We start from the raw sequence: 24748 nt of genomic DNA on the forward strand, positions 1-24748 counted from the left end.
GTGTAGAAGCTCCAAGAAATGTGTTAAAATAAACAGTAAGCTAATATAATGTAATGAAGTAAGTTATTTTTAAAAGATATATTGAAAAAATGTGTTCTATATATAAGGGTTCGTTTTTGGACATGGGTTATCATTCACGCAAAAAAATATATTTAACCATAAAAGATAGTGATGTATGCTATGTTAAAAGTTGGTGATGTATGATCAGTTAAAGAAACTCCGAATTTAGTGGATTTAAAAAATAAATATCAAGTATGTCCTGACGATAATCTAAATACTATACAATTTTGTTGATAAATTTTTAAGGAGATGAAATAAATACAGACTCTAATTAAATTACCTACATTTTTATCGAGTTGCATAGTCTATGTACCTATATTTTACAATTGAACTGGAGCAGATAGATACGCTAAAATGATTCAAAGATAATTTATCACTAGCAGGGAGACTCGACGTTGCCCTGGATTAAATTGGGATAAATAAATATCACATTATACGTTTGTTGCTATCGAAATCCAAAGGGTAACTTCGTCAACAATGCGTCGTAGTTTATATTGTGCTATAGAGACCCTATTGTTGATTTAATCAAATTATTTTATATAATTGCTTGAATTAAAGTTACAAATTCAAACGTAAAATAGCATAGTCTAATTGTGCCCTAACCAAAGACAATCATTTCAGACGCGTCTCTGTCTAATCAAAGAACCGACTGTTCGTTGTATACGCCGGGATAAAACATCGCAGATGCAGGCAGTATAATTGCGTCACTTTTTAGTCAAAATCGGTTTCTTCTTTCTTAATCAGATTTTTCCATTATCTATTAACGATATTCGATATTTATCAGAAGCATTCCGAAACAAAACCAATTTAAAAACACTCTTAACCACACAAAATGCATTTGTGTGAAATTTCGAAGTCCATAGGTGGTATGGTGTTAATGTATAATAAAAAGAAAGGAACACAGGACTCTTAGAAACAAACATGTATTCGCATATATTACATGCAAGGCGGGGTGAGCAATACAATTCCTCAACTGTTAGGCGTTTGCACACGACTTCCTTGGCTGCGTACCAATCTCTGACTGCCAGCCACCGGTACTCGTTACCGAAAGTGACGTCACAAGAGGAAGTGACGTTAGGAGATAGCCCAATGATCCCATGGAGCGACGTCTCCAACAATAGGGAAAATATTCCCACACACAGATAAAGTGCATTTTTTATATTAGAAGGGATTTCATGTATACCGTCCACATTTGCATAAGATTTAGTTACTCTTAATATATTCGGCATTCTTTTATATTATTGTCCATGCGAACATTATACATATAATTGTTTGTATTTATCCATACTTATATACAGCAAAATGGTATAGCGTTAAACTAAATCACTCTCACTGTATTATCCTTTTTCTTTAAATGCAGTCAGGTCATAGATCCACGGAAGCAAGTAAATTCGATTCATTAACAGTTAAAACTACTGCAAACTATAGAATGAACATTTCATACATGTAATGCTTTTTTGATTTTCAAAAATAATATTGACATTATTTAAAACTGTTCACAACGATAAACAATGTTATATCCTATACGAGATTCTGATTCAAATATAGAAACAAACATTACAACACCACGAATAACAACAACATCAGTAGACTAAACAGCCACGAACTTTTATTCGCTGAGAGTCATATCGTAATTTTATTTGAACTTAAATTGTATTAAACTATTTATTAGTTAAAATATTTACTCATATATATATATATATATATATATATATATATATATATATATATATATATAATTCCAGGTTAATTTTTTCCATAGCTAACGTACCAATGAAGTTTTGACGAGGATAATACAAGTGTGCTTAATACGATAGAAGGGTAAGCTATACTTTTTATTATTATTTTTACATAAGCATTAATATGTCGTTACACATTCATGAGCATGTTTCCGTCGGCTGGTTACAAGTAACTAGAGACTTCCCGAATATGTAGCGACATATTAATGCTTATTTATAAACAAATGAAATGTGTGTGTATATATATATATATATATATATATATATATATATATATATATATATATATATATATATATTAAAACGATAAGAATATTAATTATCATATATTGTCTATTTTGTGTTAGACTACAGTTGTTTTTTAGAGTTGTTGCAAAAATAGAATATAAAATTGATTGAAGGTCATTTGTGAGAATATATATTCTTAAGAAAGATGTGTTTATGAATTTATTTGACTCTAAGATGTGTGCAATACTTGACTTTTTAACGGGAATACCTTCACGGATATAACGCACAGTTTATTCTAAACAAAGTATTTTTTCGGCGAGTCATATTTTCTCAGGAATTCGAAATATTTTAACGAACTCTAAACAGTATTAATATAATAGGTGCGTAAAAGACTATAGACAACGAAGAAAAAAAACCCTACATGAGGTATTAAATTGAAAGATGAATGGAAAATATGACACTAACTTTACATGTACGAACTATAAAGATCCTATGTTTTGTTGAAACGTGTGGTGAATAGGAACTATTTTAGAGACATTGTCTTAGAGTATAGGAAATGTAAACGATATGATATCTAAGAAAAAAACACATCAGAATTATTGCATAAAGAACAAATATGTCAGGTTTGTATTACTTTACACATAGATTCGAAAAAGTTGCCAAAAAACAAATATATAACAAATAAATATTATCAAAGACAAGTTACTTTTTTTACCAAACTGAATATATTTTTCGTGTTTTTATTCAATGTAACATGTTTTTCAGCTCGAAAACCATACTTTAACACGGTAAGTTGTGGAAAAGGTGTTATAAATAAAAAAAACTAGACAAAATACTATTAAAAGACTACCGTATATAGGTCAAACTATGCCACGGTAACATATATTCAGTGGGTTTTTAATAGTATTTTGTCTAGTTTTTTTTTATTCATAACACCTTTTCCATAACTTACCGTGTTAAAGAGAGGGTCAGGCGCCATCTTGAATTTTCCAATACATCGGTAAAACACTGTATGGTTTTCGAGTTGAATAAACATGTTACATTGAATAAAAACACGAAAAATATATCCACTTAGGTAGAAAAGTAACTTATCTGGCGTTTGATAACATTTATTTGTTATATATATATATATATATATATATATATATATATATATATATTGACAATTTTTTCGAATCTGTGTGTACAGTAATACAAACCCAATATGTATGTATAAATTGTAATTATGTAGAGAAGATACTACATTTAAATTATTTTCAAGTAAAATTCAAGCGTTACCGTATATTTTGTTTATTAAATTAAAAGTACAAAATAAGTACAAAACACCCTCCTCTCCTTCAGTTAAGAGTGGGTTTTAAAATAACAACGTTATTACGTCAGCGCGGCACCTTCTTTGAATAATTAATAAAGAAATATTTTACTAATAAAATTTGAAAACAGTTTTTGTTAAAATTTTCACATAAGTGTTTCGTTTGTTTTTTGGTTTCGTAAGTTGTACGTATTTTTCAACTACAACGAGAATAATCCTGTTTGTAAATTCCTTCTTCGTATAAGGTGCAAGGGAGTATTGTTACGTATGCGCATTGTAAACTGAATCTGTCTAAGACATAAGCAAATAAAATTTTCAAACACATTTTGAAATGGTACTTTTACATCGATATAATAGCGACCATTTTGTATGTTTAATTAAACATTGGTTAATTTTAAAGCTAATGTATATTTTTTGGAATATACCCAATAAATATTTACTTATTTATTTTACAGTAGCATTAGAAATAAATACCTTAATATGTATTTAACACTTTTTAAGTTTTACTTTTAATCACTAATAATTCAAATACACCTTTGCCTAAAAGAGAAGGAACCAGGACACATAAATAAATATACTTTTCAATTTAAGATACATCTTGAACTTTATTAAACGCTAATTTAGTTCTGATTATTTTCTATATCACTCATTCGTTTAAAAATATCGTTTTTCTTAATTAATATCGACGGAAATAAACATCTTTTGTCAGGTTTTCTTTATAATGACTTGTTTGAATGACATGAATTCAAATTTATAACTTTCTATATCGACGATAATTTAAATGTTTAAATTTTTCCTACTTTTATTGAGAATAATATATGATTTACTCAGCTTAATATAAATGTATATATATATATCTGGATAACGAGGAAATACATGCACCTGTAAGAGCACATATATTTTCTTGCTGCCAGATATTCAATGATAGTCTGAGATTTGATCACAAACATAAACACACAAAATATCTAAAACCATTAAACTAGATAAATAATTAAAGCGAGTATTTACCTTTTACAATCCTTGACCCTAGAAACAAAAAAGGTGAAGAACCTGTTATGGAAGTTCGTCAAGAAAATATTCGTGTTACACGTTACCACGTAGCCAAACATTGAGCTCAAAATAGACTTTTTTGCAAGGGAATCATGACTGTTTTCTTCCCTCATCTGTATAATAAAACAATAGATGTATGCATGTATGTTTGTCTGTGTGGACCTATTTAATAAAAAAATCTCTTAAACTTCGGGTCACATTACACTAAAATTGACTTGAAATAGTAACTATGCACTAAGGATGGTTTATAAGTAGAATTTTTTTTGGGGGGGGTGATGAATACCGCATATAAAAATATGTCAGCAAGGTAATATGAAAAGTGTTCATTTAAACTTATTTATTTATTTTTATTACCTTTTCGCATGTGCAAATTCATGCATATATATATATATTTATGAGTATATGTATATGTATATATGTGTGTAGATATATATATACGTATGTTTATACATATAAATTTATATATATATATATACATACATATACTATTCAATAGATATTTAGTTCTTTAATATGAAATACTAAATCTGCATGAATTAAAATATAATTAAGCGTATTTTAAAATCTAGCAAGACCGGACGCTAGTCATAGATCTTTTGCTTGCTTAGGTTCAACTAAAAAAAATACACACACACAAACACACACACACACACACATATATATATGTATGTGTGTGTGCGTGTGTGTGTGTACTATGTGTGTATACCTGACTTTATATTTACAGTATATATTCAAGAATATATCCTCAATATATCGTCTAAACTATCTCATATAATAAGTTTAATGAAATTATATTTCCACCCACAGAGCATATATATATATATATATATATATATATATATATATATATATATATATATATATATATTGATTGATTGATTGGTCGCATCCAATTGAAAAAAGAAAGAATCAATCCTCAATCATCATTTTTTTCGGGAAATGTCTATATATTCTCTTCGTTCACATATTATTTGCGTTTGGTGTATATAAACGCTCTCAAAAAGATAATTAATAAAGCAAGTATAAAAAGTATTAAAAACAAGTGGGAAAATGATTAAGAAACAGGGAAACAATGAATTGGTTATTTCCCTTTGTCATTGACACTATACAATAAGGTATTATTGAACCTAAAACAGCCAATAGAAAAATGCATTGTATTTTTTTTTTCAATATTATAAAGCACATCATTTGTTTATATTCATTTATATTCAGTTTCTACCTTAGATATCCGTTTAAATCAACCGGTGTCCATCACCTTAAATTGCATTGTTAGAGCTTTTTAAAGTTTAACCATATCAAACTAGCAGCAACGTTTCGAAGGAATAAACACCTCTCTTATAAATTTGCTATCATATAAACACGGAAGTGTTTGAAAATATGGTTAAGTGTCAGTTTTAGTAATTTAGAATTGCTTTAAAGCTTCACCGCTCATTTTTCGACCAAATTTGAAACAATTTTTACAGTTTATAGATCACTTTCTTATCTCTATTGTGGCAAGAATAATTAATTTTCATTCATTGAAACAAAGGTTATCATATATTTACTGGTGTTCGTAGTCGTAAAATATCGTAAGGTGGTGAGTGACATCTTTTCTGACTAGTTTCCATAGCAACCACATCGTTTCAGCGACTAGTGTTGCTATTAATTCACCGCTATCGCAAAAAGAAAAATAACAAATGAAACATGGAGAAAAACAAGGAACTAGTGAATTTACTGGAAGCCTGGAGACGTCATGAATTACAATAGAAAAATGCGAGCATTAAAACTAATATAGTTACAAAAAAATAATAAATTTATCACTTAAAATATTGCAGCATAAAACCTTTTTTTTTAAACTTCATTTTAAAATTATATCATTATTTCTTAATTCTGCAATATTTTAAGTTATAAATTTTTTATATTTTTTACTAGAATATCCTGTCCTTGTTTTTTCCATGTTTGAGCTTAACCATATTACTTTTCATACTCGCATTTTTCTATGGTAATAAATATTTGCTTCTACCTGCTCTATACTTTATCTAGTCTTGAATGACCGTACCATAAAGTATTCACTAAACCCGAACGGATGATGTAACGATCGATATTATAGTATTGATACGTAGTCGTTACATATCAACCCTCGGACACCACACGTTGTATGTAGACAGTCCCAAGGAGACAATGGGAAGAATACAATTCAGCGCACTTTTTTCATTTGAAACGACAGATATTTATTTACAGGTACTTCTCGTCTAGTATAACGTAGTATAAATTTATTTACAGGTACTTCTATTCTAGTATAACGACTTGTCTCTTGTTCAAAAATCTTCTCGTACCCCAACGATCTTAACAAGACTCTGGCGTGTAGAACACTTGACAGTCTGGCTTACACGAATATCTCTGTCTGTTATAATCTTATTTTTTCTACTTGATAGGTGGCTCGTCACCGCGCGCACGGCTCGCTCGTTATTAAACGCCCCCCCCCAAAAGTTTGTAATGCTTGGGAGGACGGAATCATCATAGATGAACAGAAAAGGGGAACTAATGTCTGGTAAAATGAAAAATAGTGTTTGTTTTCCGACAGCACCAATGCATACACTAAACATAGAAATAGCTAGTCTGAGAAAAGATGGTATATTCTAAAACCGAAAAGATATTACTTCAGCTCCTCCTTTAAACGACGAGCTTATTCTTGTTTAGTGAAGATCCATGCATCAAAAATGAAGGACACAAAAATTCCTGGGAGAAAAAAATAATTAAATTAAAAAAATAATAAAACAATATTATATATATATATATATATATATATATATATATATATATATATATATATATATATATATATATAAAATTTAGTACATAACTCTGGCAAGGTTTTGAGCACCGTCGAAGTAAACACTGAAAATAGGTGTATAACATGTTATCCCTATTTATAACACGTATGTGGGCACATAAATAATAATTACACGATTTTTAGAAATCTTTGAGACGAGGCTTCATAATTTGTCCTTATCTCAAAGAATTTAGAATAAAATGATACTGATCTTGTGAAAATCCGTCGCCTCTGTCGAAATTTTTAGACAGCCATGCAAACATACATACATACATACATACATTTATATATGTATAGCTCAAATTTTCAACCCAAATCGATTAAAAAGCTTGCCCTATCTCTGAATACCCTTTATGTAAAATTTAAAATGTTTAGACCAGAAATTGTCTGAGTAATTTGGTAGAGACCGCAGCGGTCAATTTTCATTAACTTTGGCCCCTATTATGACCTCTTAAATTTTTTTTTGTTTTGGGCTGAAATTAAGTTATTAAGTTAGATCCATGTCCAAGGAATCCATATCTAAAATTTCAAGTGTTTATACCCAAAATTGGCGGAAGAGTTTGGTAGAGATCTCAAAGGTCAAATCGTGGAATTTTGACCTGTGGACAGCCAAATTTCTGGCCGAAAACCGATTACAAACATTTTCCCAAATCCCAGTACCATGTATATCACATTTCGAGTCTGTAGACTGAAAATTGACAGAGTTATTGTGTAGGGAAATGTACACAGACAGACAGACACTTTTACTTTTATAAATGTATAAATTTAGTTGTTCGATAGCTTATGCGTAATTGTTTTTCGCAAGCAGTAATTATTTATTGGATTCAGTATAATCAAACGCAAAAGTGTTTATATGCGTGTTACATACGTCCTTTTATCCCTAGGAAGTGTGATGGTCTATTACATATTTGATAGGTCTATAACCACTAAACAAATAAGATTTGGAATCAATTATCACGCAGTTTTACTGGACGGATTTTGTGATTTTACTGACTTGTACTTTTTTTTATTTCTCTCCTGCAACTATACGTACATCTTCTCGCTGGACGCAACGAAAGTGAAATCGAGGAGGAAAAGGTAAAGAAGCCTCATTCGACACGATATCTCCCCACCTACATCAGTCTTCTTGCAAACCGGAAACCTCGACATTTTAGGTTTTCTTTTCTCGGTGTGCCGATAAATCTTGAAGGATTCTCTAAATGAGTCAGTCGTACTCAGAAAGCGCACGACATCCCCATCGTTCTTAAGAGGCTCGCTTCAACCAGTATTTGCTTCTTATTGGGTCGATGAGATATTGCCCCCAACGTGACACTTATCTTTACTAATGCGCATGACTAATCGATTCGATGACGCTTCCTAGCCTGCCTGTATCACACACCTCTTCTCTTGTAGATGAGGATGTGGTATATGTCTGCCTTCAAGTCCAAACTATATATGATTCTTCGATTAATTATAAATATATGCTGTCTGTCCGTTGGAAAATGAAACTAATATTAGTATCTCTTAATCCTTTATGTTATTCTCTGTACAATTTCAAATGAGGTTGTTCCAAAATGTAAGGTCCTAATATTTTATAAACTCTAAAAAGTTAACTTTTACTATGCTAGGGCAGGTATTACGGAGCACATATGTTAATTTATTTGTCCTACCTTGAGACGGGTAGTTTTTCTAGTATTGTATTACGGTATGTATATTGCTCTAGTATTATTAAATTATTCTACTGTTCTAGTTGGTTGGTTGTTTTTGTTTTACGGCATATCAACATTTTTTAAGGTTATTTAATGCCGACTCCAGTTATTTGGGATAATTTTTTTTAATAGAATATATATTTTTTTCAAGTCAGTTTCTATTTAACCCATAGTTGGGACCATAACAGGTACTATCAGTCCGGGTCTGAGTGAACCTGGGAGCAATTCCAATTAAAGGGTGGCTCCACACTCCCTACAGCCCGAAAGCTGGGGCCTCACCATTGGATATAGTTTAAGGTTATATCCAAGACCGACTACTGTTCTGTGTGATGTATAGTTCTGTATAGCGCAAATCTTTGGTAGTGTTAATGTTTATATGGATTACAAACAAGGCATTATGTATTCAATATTTGGCTTCGATTTGCAGCAACGTGTTGTGATTAATAGAAAAAATTGCCATCGTGTCTGTATGTCATTTTAAAATTTGTAAGAAATATTATCTAGAGTTCCTTTACAATTTCATTTTTAAATTGGATTTTCCTCTCAAATTATTTGGATTTTTCGGACTTCTGGTCTCATCTTCGTTGTTGTTCGAACAATTAGTAACCACGATGTAACAGACAGCATATTAAGAGACAGTTGTAAGTGGTACACTTCTAGTGGCTAAGGTTCAATCCTCAGTGCAAGCGATACTAAGAATTCAATTGTGAATTTGTGAAGACATTTACCCGGTCAGGGATAACAGAACGAGAGCATATTAACCTCCTTAATTCAATAAATGGTTCAGTTCAGATTCTGTAAAGTTCCTGAGTTCGAAAGAAATATTTCTGGGTCTAAAATATACGCTTGAAGATGGTCGAAAATTACATAGGCCGAAACGTTGTTAAAACAATATGAAAGAGGAGACAAATAATCGGAATAATCTTAATAATTAAAAATATCATTTCTAATCTGTCAGTATTTATTTGCAAAACTGATGCTTAATATCGCAGAAATTCAGTTACTTTAACTAAAATAAGCTCCTCCTCGGATCAGAACAATAATAAAATGTGCCTCAGTGTAGAAAAATTACTGAGCACCTATCAGGCGTTGACAGAAGTCAAAACCGATTCGTAATCTTGTAGGTGATTCCCTTTTCTCTTTTGCAAACTCTTTCCTGCAGCTCTATATTTATTTTCATGGCAAGTGTTCGAATAAACTCGCTCCTATGCCCCCACCCTATAAATCTTTCAGACAAAAATCACTTGTCTACCCTAAACCACTATAAAAAAATTTCCCCCGCTCTCTATCGGTTCCTAAACCCAATCCTGGATTCCATGAACAAAACTTCGTCCTGTGGAACTCTGTTCCGCTGGTCTGCTTTCCAGGTGACTAAAATATTGTCGTCTTTAAGTCAAACGTAAACAAGTTAAATATTCTAATCATAACAATTTTCCCAATGATTACTGTACACACTTTAACACTTATCCTCGAGTGGTCTCTGGACCTTTATATATAAGTACACCTTTGTAATAAAAAAAAATTAATTCTGATCGACAGTCCAGTGAGTAGTCATGCTACACTGAATGAAGGATTCTGTTTTCAAAAAATAAATTAAATAATAATAATAATAATAATAATAATAATAATAATAATAATAATAATAATAATAATAAAAACATATGTCAAATAAGAGACTAGACGCAACGTGAGTAATATATTCATTTCCAAACGTTGGCATTTGTGTATATTTGTTTGCGAACGTGCACCTTGCGTCGTGAGACTGATGTATAAATTACGGAGAAAGTTTTTAGCAAATGTTTGCGATAGCCGAACAAGGCGCGTTCATGCTCGCTCCGATATCGTGTATTCATTACATGCGACGAGATTCGCGCTTCCCCTTTTTCTTCCTTTTTTTTAATTTGTTTTATTTCCACACATGCATTCGTTCTCACGACACTAATTGGTTTGAAACCGATACACGACTTATCGATACTTCCGCTTGCTGCAGTGCGCATGCCCCGACTGGTGTCTTCCGCTTTTCCTGTGCAGGATAGCGAGAAAGTCGCGTAATTATACCAGATTGACTACGTTTTTTTAGTCTTCTTCAAAATACATGTAAAATGAGATTTTACATTTGTATTTAAAAGTTGTTGTTTTTTTTTTTAAATATGTGCTTAAAATATATATTTTTTTTAATTTATTTTAATTTTCGTAATGTTTCTTTATTCTAAATTTCTGAGTTTAATTTTAATAATCCAATAATTTTTCATTATTCTTTGCTGTGTACACATACGTTTCCGTCTTTTTTGTATTCGATTATCCCAATATTTAATAATCTTTCTTTTGTACTACTTGAAAGAGTAGATTGGGATTAAATGAATAACATAATGTCCAGCTAGAGCAAGCTCAGAACTGTTAGAGTTTTTTATGCTTTATATGATATTCAATTTTAAGGGTAGCTTCCAAATGTGTTCTTAGTATTGGTTGATTTAAATTAAGTAAATATTGACAATTTCTACAGGGTGGAAACGATACATGTGTCGTCCTAAAGAACACAATAAGAATACAACTTTATTGTAAAATTTTATTGAGAAAAAATCTGTTCATGTTACTTGATTACGTAGTACAACTTACATCCATTAAATATAGGCGCCGACAGATTCAATCACCGCCTCGGTACATGTCGGAACTGGAAGCACACCTTTTCCACAAGGCGTCAGTGAATACTCGGAAGATAACGGCGATCAGGTTAGATTTGGTGTTGTGGGAGGTCATGTTGGTGTTCTCAACGTATCACGAAACGAAGTAGTTCAGCCAGATCAGGCCGAGAGAGAAGGGGCAGTGATGTAAGGTTAGAACATCGTAGCTTCGTTCTCTTTGGATTTGTTTGATCGCACCAACTCCCGCTGCCACCTTCAGGGTCTGCCAGCGGCCACCTGATTGCACCAGGGGATCACCACACTCTTCAGCACATCCAGGTACACTTTGGTGTTGACTTTTAAGCCGACTTCGAACATGTGAGGTGGCATGATATGACTCTCACTTGAAGCCACATCAAAGACAATAACCGTGTCCGGAAGTTTTTTTCATGACCACGAAGTCCTTCATGTTATTCGGGGCAATGTAACGGTTAATTTTGAGGGTGATGGCAATGATCCTATTGTCGTAAATTGGACTGGTAGTGAGCATGAGTTATACAGCAGCTTATCTCCGATCTGGCTCGTTGACCATTGGTCACTTTCAGACATGATATAAGGCTTCCAATTCCCTTAGGATTTGTACACAACTGGTCAACTAGTAGACGGTCTTCAACAAAAAAGATAATTGGTTTCATCAAACGAAAATTGAATGAGGTCGTTTTTTCTAAGATTAGAATTTTATCGTTCAACCGTGTAGTACGTCCTAATACAACGAATAAAAATGAGTAAGCCCTCTTAACTTTAGTGAAGTAGTTTTAGAATGGTTACATGACTGAAACTTTTGTGAGTTACACGTGACATTTCTCAGTAATGAAAAGGTCCATAATTTTCAAAACGTTGGGCTGCGTTTAAAAGGTGAACAACTTGAATGTAATTGTAATTGAATGTTAATTTTAGCAATAAATTAGTGAAAAATAGTTGAATTTAATCAAACAACATTATTTTTTGAAATCCTTTAGTTGAAAACAATGATACGAAGGTCATATTTGTACACCGACTTTTCCATTTTAAATAGTTTATAACAAATTAATCTTTAGTGTTATAGATTTGTAATTTTTTTTCTCTATTTTCATGTATATGCGTGTAATATAGCATGTATTCACATAAAATTATATGACATTATATATATATATATATATATATATATATATATATATATATATAATGTCATAAAATAATACTCTATGCATAGATTTTCAGTATTCGCCCGATATGTGAGTAGGGCTAGGGCGAAAGTTCTGAAAAGTGTCATGAATCTGTTTTTATAACATATGTCTCTCTCTTTCTCTCTCACTCTCTCTCCACCCACCCCCACACACACATATATATATATATATATATATATATATATATATATATTCACCCGATGCTTTGTTTGGCTATTAAGCGTACTAATGTAGTTTTTGAATTTTGTATATAAATATTTTGAAGCATTATAAGCTACATTTACAATCGAAAAGAATGCATTGACGATGATACGTACGACTTTAGAAGGGGAACCATTAAAAGGTACTTATATTTTTGTTAAAAAATATTTAAAATTTGGACTCTCGTAACCTTACCCTTAAACCAGGGTTTATTTTATTTTATTTTTTCTTACTTTGTTTATCAACATCAAAAGAGTAACTGTTTACCTTTATATTTTAAATATTTTCCAAATACATCTGCCTCACTAAAAAAACACCCAATATTTTTGCTGATGAGGAGACTATATTTCAAAAAACGATATGACAAATTTATTGTCTAAGACTCATTGTCTATCACAATAAAAACATCGTTTATGAAACGATCGTACAATTTATAAATTTTTTTGTTCTCCGTTATGAAATCGATTTTTAATTTTTAATTTTAATTATAAATTATCAATCATCTTACATAATATATATATATATATATATATTATGTAAGATATATATATATATTATGTAAGATGTATATATATATATATAGATGTATATATATATAGTGATGACTTGCACATTTCAGTTGACCTATATTATTTTTCCCTATATATATATATATATATATATATATATATATATATATATATATATATATTCGCGCCTTTAACATTTCCTGTCCGGGTTGTTTTGACTTTTGTTTCCCTTTATTTTATATTTAACTTTATCATTTTTTCCCCCAGATTTTTTTTATTTATAGTTATGTCTCGGAAGTAGAGTGAAAAGCACATCTTATTTTTTCTTTTATTAATATTATTTTTTTTTCCTTGTACACATTTTTGTGAATTATTCCATGGATTTCTGCCTTTGGATTATTATGGACCATCTTCTTCCAATTACGGGATTTCCTTGGATTTTACTTGTACAAATGGAAGTTCTTTTAACTTTCTTGAAGTTTTACATTTGGATTTTACCGTCACTGGATTTTTTATCTTCCACCAGACTATCCACTCATGTGTAATCACCTTTTTCTTTACCATATTCCCTCTGCTGAACTTATATTGTTTTCAAGTAAGATCTTTGACTTACTTGTTGTTTCATCAAATACTTCTGCATGCAAAATCCGATCCCGCATTTTGCTAATTCCTAACCTCTGATGAGAAGGAGAGTATTATTTCGAAACTCCGCCCATTAAGGACTATACATTTATCTAGTGTTTCCTTTTCAGATTAAATATGTTTTTAACTCATTTCAAAGTGTTTTTAACATATTTCATTAATGTTTGCTCATATATATATATATATATATATATATATATATATATATATATATATATAGTCATAAAAAGCCTTTGCTACACCGGGATAACAGTGTTCGATTTATTGTAATTAATATCTAAGGTCGCATCAGGCAAAAAAATATCTGTCTCATTAATATATATTAACATGATATAAAAAGCTCTATTTTTCATTGAGTACTATTACATATACCCATTGGGTATTTTTTATGTATTTTATCGCACGCATACATTTTATATCCTGACTGTTACTACCTCTGTTACTGCTACTACTACTACTTCTGTTACTACTACTACTACTACTACTACTACCACAAATACACACATCCACATACATATTGGCGCGTTTATTTCTCGTTTAAGTTCTTCTATTGCTTGATGCTCTCTATCCTTCTCTTTATTTCTTTCACACTTCTTTGAATATTACATTTTTTCTTTATCTCTTTCTTCCTTTTTTTTTTTTAATTATTCTTTGTGCTCTTCGTTGGCAACCGTAATAACTTCGTTTATTTCCTATTTTCATTTCATCGCAGTCACCCCGGAAACTGTTCTTGATGAAGTCAAAGGTGAAGTTCCTTCAACTAATGGCCGCTAGGTGGCGCGTTCTCATTATCACCACATCAAATCTCTTTCCATTTATCTATATTTTCTCCATCATCTCTCCTTTTTGTTATCTGCGAATCGTCCACCATCTTTGAAAAGCAGCCATCCTCCTACCACCTCCGTGATTGTATCCCATTAGTAGCAATACGCATCCCCCAAACATTATCTATCCATCCACAACTGTTTCGACGTCGATATATTGCAAGATAATCTATTCTCCAAGAGTCATTAAGGTGGCATAATACGAGACACAAAATTGAAACGAGGCGCAAAATTCAAGGATTGGCCGACCTGATTTATGATTTTGAGGTTGTGTAGTTTTCCATTCTGCTAAGAAAACCTAGTTCAGTCTTTTTTACATATATTTTGTCATATTCTTTTAGTTATGAAATATTTCTGAATTATTGTGTTATAATATCAATACAATGACCTGTGGCAACACTTCGAAGAGCATTAATGTTAAATATCTCTCTGATTCTCTCTCTGTCGGTCTTGTTGCAATAGGGGAATATGGTTAGTGGTAACTAATAATTCGCCTTATATAAAATTGAAAGGTGAAAGTTAAGCTTCGTTTTCCCTGTTGAAAGTTATTTTAATAAATTCACCAAGATTTTTTAATGAATTTTGTTAAAAGTATATATCTATATCTATCTATTTCTCCTACTCTTTCTATTTTTCTTTCTCTCTCACTCCGTATATATATCATCTGATGCTATAAGCCATTATTAAAAAAACATGGATTAAAGAAAATTACCATAACTCCCCTCTATATATTCCTTGTGTCAAACAATAAATTCTTAATTAGAATATATGTGTTTATATTTTGATTTTCATATATATATAATATGAGAGAAAAAGGGAGAGGGAGAGAGAGAGAGGGAGAGGGGAAATTATAATTAAAATGTAAAGAGTAAATTTCTAATGCAAAGACGAACCTATCCAAATCAAAAAAAAAAAAACTCTATCCGATTAAGAGGAGTACGGTATATGAAAAGATAAGGAGATAAAAACACGGTGTAACTGAAATAAAAAAAAGAGAAAGAACCTTTCGGGATATAATATTTCAAAGCTAAATGCTTTTCATCAGCTGTGATATCTCTCATCGTTAGACTACTAAAAAAACAGTGTGACTATTTGCCCGGCGAATTTGAATTTTTGAAGAAATAACTACTGAAACATGTATGCATATATGTAGCAAATAATGATTGTTTTAATAAACAAAATGATACAGTATGTTCCTCTTACTATCTTTTCTCTCTCTCTCTCTCTACATATACACATATACACACCCACACATATATATATGTACATATATATGTAAAAATACCCACACATACACACACACACACACACATATATATATATATATAATTATTTTCTACTATAATAATTAAATACCTACAGACACTAGTGTTTCATCCTTTCGGGAATCTTCAGTTCAGGGTGTCACGATTAATACCAGTCGAACGATTCGAACCCCGTATCACGAGACATCTCTGGCTCGATTAGCGGAGACATAATCCATTCAGCTACCATTAACCGCTTGAAATAACGCTGCACTTTAAACATCTTAATTTTAAATGTCCATTTACGGCAGTCAGAGAGTGATCTAATCGTTATACGATGATCTACGCATATATATATATATATATATATGTGTGTGTGTGTGTGTGTGTATATATATATATATATATATATAAATGATATATAGATAAAAAAGGAGCTTAAGGAGACAAAGACAGATTGAAAGAGATAAATCTATATAAAAATAGACGATTGTAAATATAATAGAAGCATTGCTTGATCACACGTTTTCTTTTGTTTGAAAATTAAAAAAATAAATTTAAATGGAAGTGTTTGTTTTCTTTTTATTTTCTTGTTTTCTTCATTTCTTCTGCGTTTATTCATCAGCCGAAAATATTAATGGTAATGATGGAATATTTGTTTTTTTATTCAAGTCATATTAGAACAGTTTAAAATGTTATTATCAACTAGAGAATTTAATTATGATTCCATATGTTTGCTTGAATAACGGAAGCTGTCTAAGTAATGCAGGGTGTCCCAAAAGAAACTGATCAATCTGAAATCTGAATTCAATTGAATGTACTACTCTATGAGAAATATCCATTCCTTGATGACTTAACAAGTCATAATGACTGTTGTGGAATTACTCTAGATGCTCTGGAAACATTTTTAGCTGGTTTGCCCCTACTATTCTTGCATCTTATAATTTATCAAGTCAGCTTTTTTTGAGACACTCTATATGTATAGAAAGAGAGAGAGATAGAGAGAGAGAGAGAAAGAGAGAATGAGAGAGAGAAGTAAACACTTATTCCCTTTCATCTCTTTGTCTAATGATATACTAGTACCTCCCTTCCCCCACTTATAATCTTTAAGACACTTAGCCGTTCCTTTTTCTTTTTCTTTTTCCCTGCCTTTCTTTTAATGTCTGCTGTATATATGCCACCTGGCCCATCTCCTTTTTGTAATTTTACATGCGTTTATTTTAAGTAAATTGAACTATTTCCTTTTTCTTCATTTGAGGAATGCTTCCTTCTGTGTAAAGTAACAATTTATTAGGTCGCCCGACGAGGACATCTGGTCTTAATCGATCATTTGTCTGAAATAATAGAATATCACGTGTCACGAACATGTAAATTTGTGCTGTAGCAGGTGCATGCATCGTAAAGCTTTTTAAAGATTTTTCTTGAAAAAAAGTTTTTTATAGGTCCAGTCGTAAACAAGCACCATATATATATATATATATATATATATATATATATATATATATATATATATATATATGATGAAAATAATGGAAATAGTATTCCGACAAAATAGAGAAATAAACAGGAACAAACCGTATTATGTGTTCATCAACGTTTCGTCTTTATTTCGAGACTTCCTCTGGAGGAAGTCTCGAAATAAAGACGAAACATAATACGGTTTGTTCCTTTTTATTTTTTTCTCTCTCTCTTTTTCTCTCTCTCTGTCTCTCTCTATATATATTTTATATTATTGGTAGTATTATTAAAACAAAACCAAAATGGTTCAACCAAAGAGTGCTCAATTTTAAGACAGAGCAATATAAATATGTTGGATGTGATAACTAATGTCTACACATATGCAAACATTTTTCAGTGACAAAAATAACCTCATCAGGCAAAACAGGAAACAGCTATCTTTTGTAAACATTTTCAAATTCATATTTGATATATATATATATATATATATATATATATATATATATATATATATATGTAAAATATATATATATATAGATCATTTTTAATATCTGCTTTTAATGTAATGTTATGTTTTAAACGTATATTATCTATTTTAAAAATAACTAGTATAATGAATAAAGATTGGATTATTAATCTTAACTGATGAATGTATATAATGTACGGAATATAAATGAATATGGTTGGAAAAAAAGCATAACTATAAAATTATATCCCACATCAATTTGTATAATGTGATAACCTATCTTATCTGGTTACCCCTGTCTTAACCTTGGAAATAATATTATCCCATTTATTGGTTTTAATTATAAAAAGAGGTAATGTTTTTGACGGATACTCTCGTGGATATTCTTGACCTGATGAGGTGATTTTCCTTGGAAGGGGGGCGTCACTGAAACATGTTTGCATATGTGTAGCCATTACTTATCACATCCAACATATTTGTATATATTTGTATATATATGTATATATGTATATATATATATATATATATATATATATATATATATATATACTTAGTTTCTACTTTTACTATCCCAAAGAATGCATTGACGATGATACGTACGAATTTATGAAAGGCGAACCATGGCAAGATACATCTCCCTTACTTAAAAATGCTAGGTTTATTTTGGTGTCTTTTGTTAAAAACCCACCACCCAATATTTTTGCTGATGAGGAGACTTTATTTTCAAAAAACTATATGATAATTTTTTGTCCAAGCCTCAATATCTATCACAATAAAACCTTTGTTTCCGAAACGATCGTACAATTTATTGATTGGTTTGTTCTTCCTTATGAGATCGATTTTTAATTTTAATTACAAATTATCAATCATCTTACTTAATATTATATATATATATATGTGTGTGTGTGTGTGTGTGTGTGTGTGTGTGTGTGTGTGTGTGTATGTCAATTGCTTTGTTAATCAATACATGAAATTTTGCAGTTCTATTTTTAACTACTACGGAATAAAAATGTCATATTTGAATTAAAAAAAAGAAGAAATACAAATGTCTTTATTTCTCTTCCAGTTTCTCTGTAATCCTCTTCGCCCTCCGTATTAACTAAAATAACTAAAACTAAAAGATATTAAAATAATGGATGCCTTTAATAAGAGACGCTGAGAATTGAAAATAGCACTACATCAAATGAGTGCCCAAATTGATTTTCCTGTTGGAATTAAAAAGAGCAAATATAAATGTCTTTTCGTCTTGTACTCTTGATTATGCTACCCTTTAATAACGGATTTATCTCCCTTTTTAATCAGTAAAACTGTCACCTGATTCAATTTGAGGAAACATGAGACCGACGCCATTTTGGAATTATGAATATTTCCAAGAAGCTTTTTACGTTCATCGATATCGACTTTATTTTTTATATAGTAGTACGGATATGAAAATAACTGGAAATTTTTTATCACTCGCTTTTTTTTTGCATTCAGTTTTGTTTCTAATTTCAGCGAGGTAATTTGAAACAAAGACGAATTGCGGCGAATCATTGGAACGAACTGTTCTCATTGGTTTGTGTATTTGCTTCTAATAACAAAAAAAAAACAAAAAAACTCCATAATCTACTTGACACATGGTTCTATTAAAATCCCTGAAAAAATCAAAGTTTATCTTGGTCAGTTTTAGATATGCTACGATTCGGGAATTGCAAGCTTTGTTTGAATGTTGAAATATTTCTTCAGAAATAGACAACTGATGAGGCATTAAAAAACTGTTAATATCTGATGTAGTATCTTAATCCTGGTTAGGCTATCTCTACTGCCACATAAGGGTTTCATCGGGAATACTATGTGTTTGAAATTTGGCAGGTGACCATGTGAAGAAAGGCATTGGATTGATTGCACAAAGACTAATTTCGACCCCTTTTGAGCATTTAAAAACTATTTTAACAGGCTAAACTCCATAACATTAACGGTGCATAAAACATCTAATCATCTGAGGCCCCTTGCGATGCTCTGCTTCTTTTAGTATCGGAGAGAGAGAGTTTACAGACAAGGAGTTTTATTTATTGAATTTATGAAGAACGATTAAATTACCGTCTCAACTTGATCGTGGCACTATGACTTGATTCTATGTAAATGTAAATGTGACACATGAAACAATATCTATATGTTACTTTAGAATAAGACACCATATTATAATGCTAAAAGCAACTCGAGGATATAGTTTAATGATATCGAAATGAGTGTTATTGGTATACACCTTACAAAATAACTGGACAATTTTATGATTTCGGGTTGACATGAATAGCTGCAGCAGGAATTAGAATACAGCCTACTAAAGTCTGATTATCACAGCTGGGGAAGTTCAAAATGCAACCTGGTCGTGAAGACACTTTAGGAGAACGATATGCAATAACATTCTGTTTTAAATTTGGAAAAATGCTAGAGACGCGTATGGAATGCTTCAAGCTGCTTTTGGACAATCTTGTATGAAGCGAGTATCACCTTTTTTAGTGAAATAAGAGATCAAGGAAGCCAGGAAGTCTGTGAAAGATGAAGAGAAGTTGGGAGCACTAAGAAAGTTAGAAAGTAAGGACCGTCGTGTGTCTTTAGAGACAATAAGTGCGCAGTCTGATGTCAGTGTGGGAATTGTACACACAATTCTCCCAAGGAACTGAAGAAGCAGAATATTTCCGTGATGAGTTACCAGAAAGATCAGGAAAAAAAGACATTGCCATGGCCAAGATTGACGTCAAGACAGTCCCTCACTTTCACTTTTGTACAGACTTTGCTCCCTGCGACTTTTATTTATTCCCTAAGGAAAACGTTAGAGGCTGTCGTTCTGAAACAATTAAAACGGTGAAGACGCTGTGACAACAAAGGCCCATGACACGTTCACACAAGACGACTTTCATTTGTTGGAACGGTAAAACAAGTGCATTGCAGCCGGAGGAGATTACTTCGAGCAGGATTATTGTTTCATAGTTGTACTATCAATAGAAGCGCCCATACGAAAAAAGCGTGGAAGCCACAATTGAGACACCCCCACAGATACACACATATACATGGTTTACACAATATAAATTTGAACATATTACATATGATTATTAAATGTAATACATATGTGTGTATGTGTGTGAGGGTGTGTCTGTGTGTCTGTGTGCGTTGCGTACTTTAAATACGGTTTGCATGGGGGAGATTAGACTATTAGCGATTGGCACATTGACCAATTCAATATAGCACTTTGGAAAATAAAGCATGTGAAACAATGTGATTTGCGTATTCAGGTGTCAGTGTTTTTAATTAGTGCGTTTCCAAAAATGTGTAATTTGGCATGAAGTCATGAATATGGAAGCGTTATAAAAAGCTTATTAAGCATTTTTTACATAGACTGCTGGATGACTAAATTATATAGCGGAAAATGAAAGTTTCAGATTGTTAATAACGTCCTGTTTTTACACAAAAGTTTTTATGGGGGAGAGTTTAAAGAATAAACATAAGATCGATTCTTCAAGAGAAGACTTTAGGATAACGTAAAGCTCAACATTTTTTGAGCTTATATCGATGCCTCCGATCAGTCTCAAAAGACAAAGGATACCCCCTGTAGAGGCAGCTGCGCGTGTATTTGTGAGGCAAGGGTTGCGCAATAACAACCACACCTCTCCTGAATCGGCACTGTTTGAGTCCAGTGGTAAGGAGAAGTCCAGGACGACTGGAAACAATGACGACATAAGCGGTGAGAACATACAGCACCGAGAAGTCCCAAATGGTCACCCATTTATACTGACCAGATTCAACATTGCTTAACTTCGGTGATCCAGCGGAAACGGGTGTCAACGTGATTATGCCGTAAGCTTATATAGAGTATTAATAAAATAAGAAAATGGCAATATAAAAATATATACTAGACGTCGCATCCCTATTATGTTACATAGCATCTTCATTCCTCATCTGATGAGAAGCGTCAGCTTTCGAAATACCATGGTATAAATACTTTTACTTTTCATACACCCCTAATTGATGTATAATTTCTATTGTGTAAATGGATAAACTTATATGCATTAGTATATATTTTCATATTGTCAATTTCTTATTTTATTGACTCTCTCTCCCTCTCTCTCTCTCTCTCTCTATATATATATATATATATATATATATATATATGAATGTGTGTGCGTGTATGTATGCATTATATGTATATATTATTATTAATATTATATATTATATTGTATGTGTGTATATGTATATAATGTGTGTATAAGTGTGAGTTAGAATTTGTTTTAATTTTTCTATTTGTCTTTTCGTTCCATCCTTCATTCCTGATCGCCCAAGGCAAACATATTTGCGTCTGCAGACGGTAAACACGTCTTATTATGATCGGCTTGAAAACCGTCCGCCATGTTTGCCGTTCTCCTCGACTCCATCTTCCACGCCTTTTTATCTTCTTTTTGAAATTATTTGAAGAGATTTTCATTCGTAATTTTTAATCTTTTTTTCTTTTTATTTTCGTATTTTCTTCTTCTTTCTTTCGTGTAATATTATTCCCTTTTGTTAGCATATTTTAAAATAAAATAAAATTGATTAAACTGTTTAGTTTATCTCGAAAAGAATGCCTGCATTCTCCTCGCCTTACATGCTTTTTCGTTGTCTTTTCTGTTTATTTTGTTCGATATTGGATTTCCTCGCTCATAAGCTGATCTTTCAAATTCGTGGCCATGGACATTCGTAGCCATGGACATTCGTGGCCATGGACATTCGTGGCCATGGACATTCGTGGCCATGGACATTCGTAGCCATGGGCATTCGTGGCCATGTACATTCGTAGCCATGGATATTCGTAGCCATGGACATTCGTGGCCATGGACATTCGTGGCCATGGACATTCGTGGCCATGGACATTCGTAGCCATGGACATTCGTGGCCATGGACATTCGTAGCCATGGGCATTCGTGGCCATGTACATTCGTAGCCATGGATATTCGTAGCCATGGACATTCGTGGCCATGGACATTCGTAGCCATGGACATTCGTAGCCATGGACATTCGTGGCCATGGACATTCGTAGCCATGGACATTCGTAGCCATGGACATTCGTAGCCATGGACATTCGTGGCCATGGACATTCGTGGCCATGGACGTTCGTGGCCACGGACATTCGTGGCCATGGACATTCGTAGCCATAGAAATTCGTAGCCATGGACATTACTTATCATTTTGATAGTTTCGTACAAATAAAAAGGGTCACACACTAAATTAATTAAATTGAAAAATACGTATATTATTTAATTAACCGCACGAAGAAGGTCAGAGGAATAATTGGCCGAAACACTGTAAAGCAATAACTATTAAAAAGATTAGGAAAATAGTCCGCAAATAAATAAATTAATATGAAAATACGTGTTTTGATAAAAGTATGTAATTCGTTTCAGTAATCGAATGAAATTCTATTTAAACTTGATATTAAAATTTCATTTAACAGTAAATTGCGTTAATTGTAATACATTTAAAAATATAATTTTGATAAAAAGCTATGCGATATAAGCAGGGGGACCCGAAAATGCCCCGGATACAATGAGGATCAACGAATGTTCCAAACTTTCAATATTTTGTTGTCATCAAAATTGATGAAATTGCTCATTAAAAATCAGATCGATTGACTACCTGCTTTAATCGGGGAACAACCACATTGCACCAAAGAATAAGTGGCACATGCCTCCCCACGGTGAGTTAGTCCACAATGGCACTGTATATAACCTACTGTTTCTTATATAAAATTCCGGTCCCGGATATAACCTTAAATTATATCCGATTGTGAGGCCCCAGCTTGTAGGCTTTGGGAGGGTGGAGCCACACTTTTATTGCCATTGCTCTTAGGTCGCCTATGACACGGTCGTGGTAGTACCTGTTAGGGTACCAACTATGGGTAAAATAGAAAGCGACTTGAAAAAAAGACAAAATCAAATTATTTTATGAAAATGTTTTTCTTCAAAATTACTGGATTTGGCGTTAAATAACCTGAAAAGTGCTGATATACAGTAAAACAAAAACAATTAACCAACCTATGAAATTCCTTTATGTAATTGCTTGTAATAATACAGAAATTAATATTGTTCTATTATGTTTTAAAATTAAACTATCATTTCGAACGTTCGTTTGTTTAATAAAATACCATATTATTGAATTTATACGGTGGGTTTTTTTTTCTATTTGTAAAGGTAATAAGATTTTTTAAATGCACGTAATGGTAGATCTTATAAAAGTATTACAATTTTAATCAAAAATTGAACGCTTACTTCTTTAATCGTTTTCTTTTTTCGATTATTGATTGTCTATACTTATCCAAAGCATTCCGATACAAAACTTACCTGGGAACATTCCCAAACACATAAAGTTTACTTATGTGAATATTAAAAATAAATCGGCCGATCCGTTTTGGAGTCCATAGGAAACGAATTAATACACGCATACATACACACATATAAACGGCATTTTATATATAAGATGTAATTTCGTTTTTAATATTACCGTTAACTGCACAGACGCCATACTATTGATGGCGGCCCACAGCCACAAATTAAGAATAAGGGCATCTGAGCGAGAACATGTAATACCACAATGTATATCTTATGATAACATTAATTTAGCATTAACCATTAAATTACTTTTTATTTTGTTTCGTTATTTGT

General features: G+C 31.8%; 1 protein-coding gene across 4 annotated transcripts in view; it reads right to left on the bottom strand.

Moving 5' to 3' along the window:
* LOC145252815 (neuronal acetylcholine receptor subunit alpha-10-like) overlaps positions 1-24748 on the bottom strand; it is a 979766-nt gene that overhangs the window by 534293 nt on the left and 420725 nt on the right. For 2 of the 4 annotated variants that reach the window (XM_080112784.1, XM_080112785.1), the window contains exon 2: positions 4345-4362. The exons of the other annotated variants lie outside the window; for them this stretch is intronic. In XM_080112784.1, the coding sequence (XP_079968910.1) occupies positions 4345-4362 (18 nt within the window). The remainder of the gene's footprint in view (positions 1-4344; positions 4363-24748) is intronic. 4 annotated transcript variants of the gene reach the window in all.

This window comes from Euprymna scolopes, chromosome 29, assembly GCF_053919585.1.
Source record: "Euprymna scolopes isolate OS-2025 chromosome 29, ASM5391958v1, whole genome shotgun sequence".
Lineage (NCBI taxonomy): Eukaryota > Metazoa > Mollusca > Cephalopoda > Sepiida > Sepiolidae > Euprymna > Euprymna scolopes.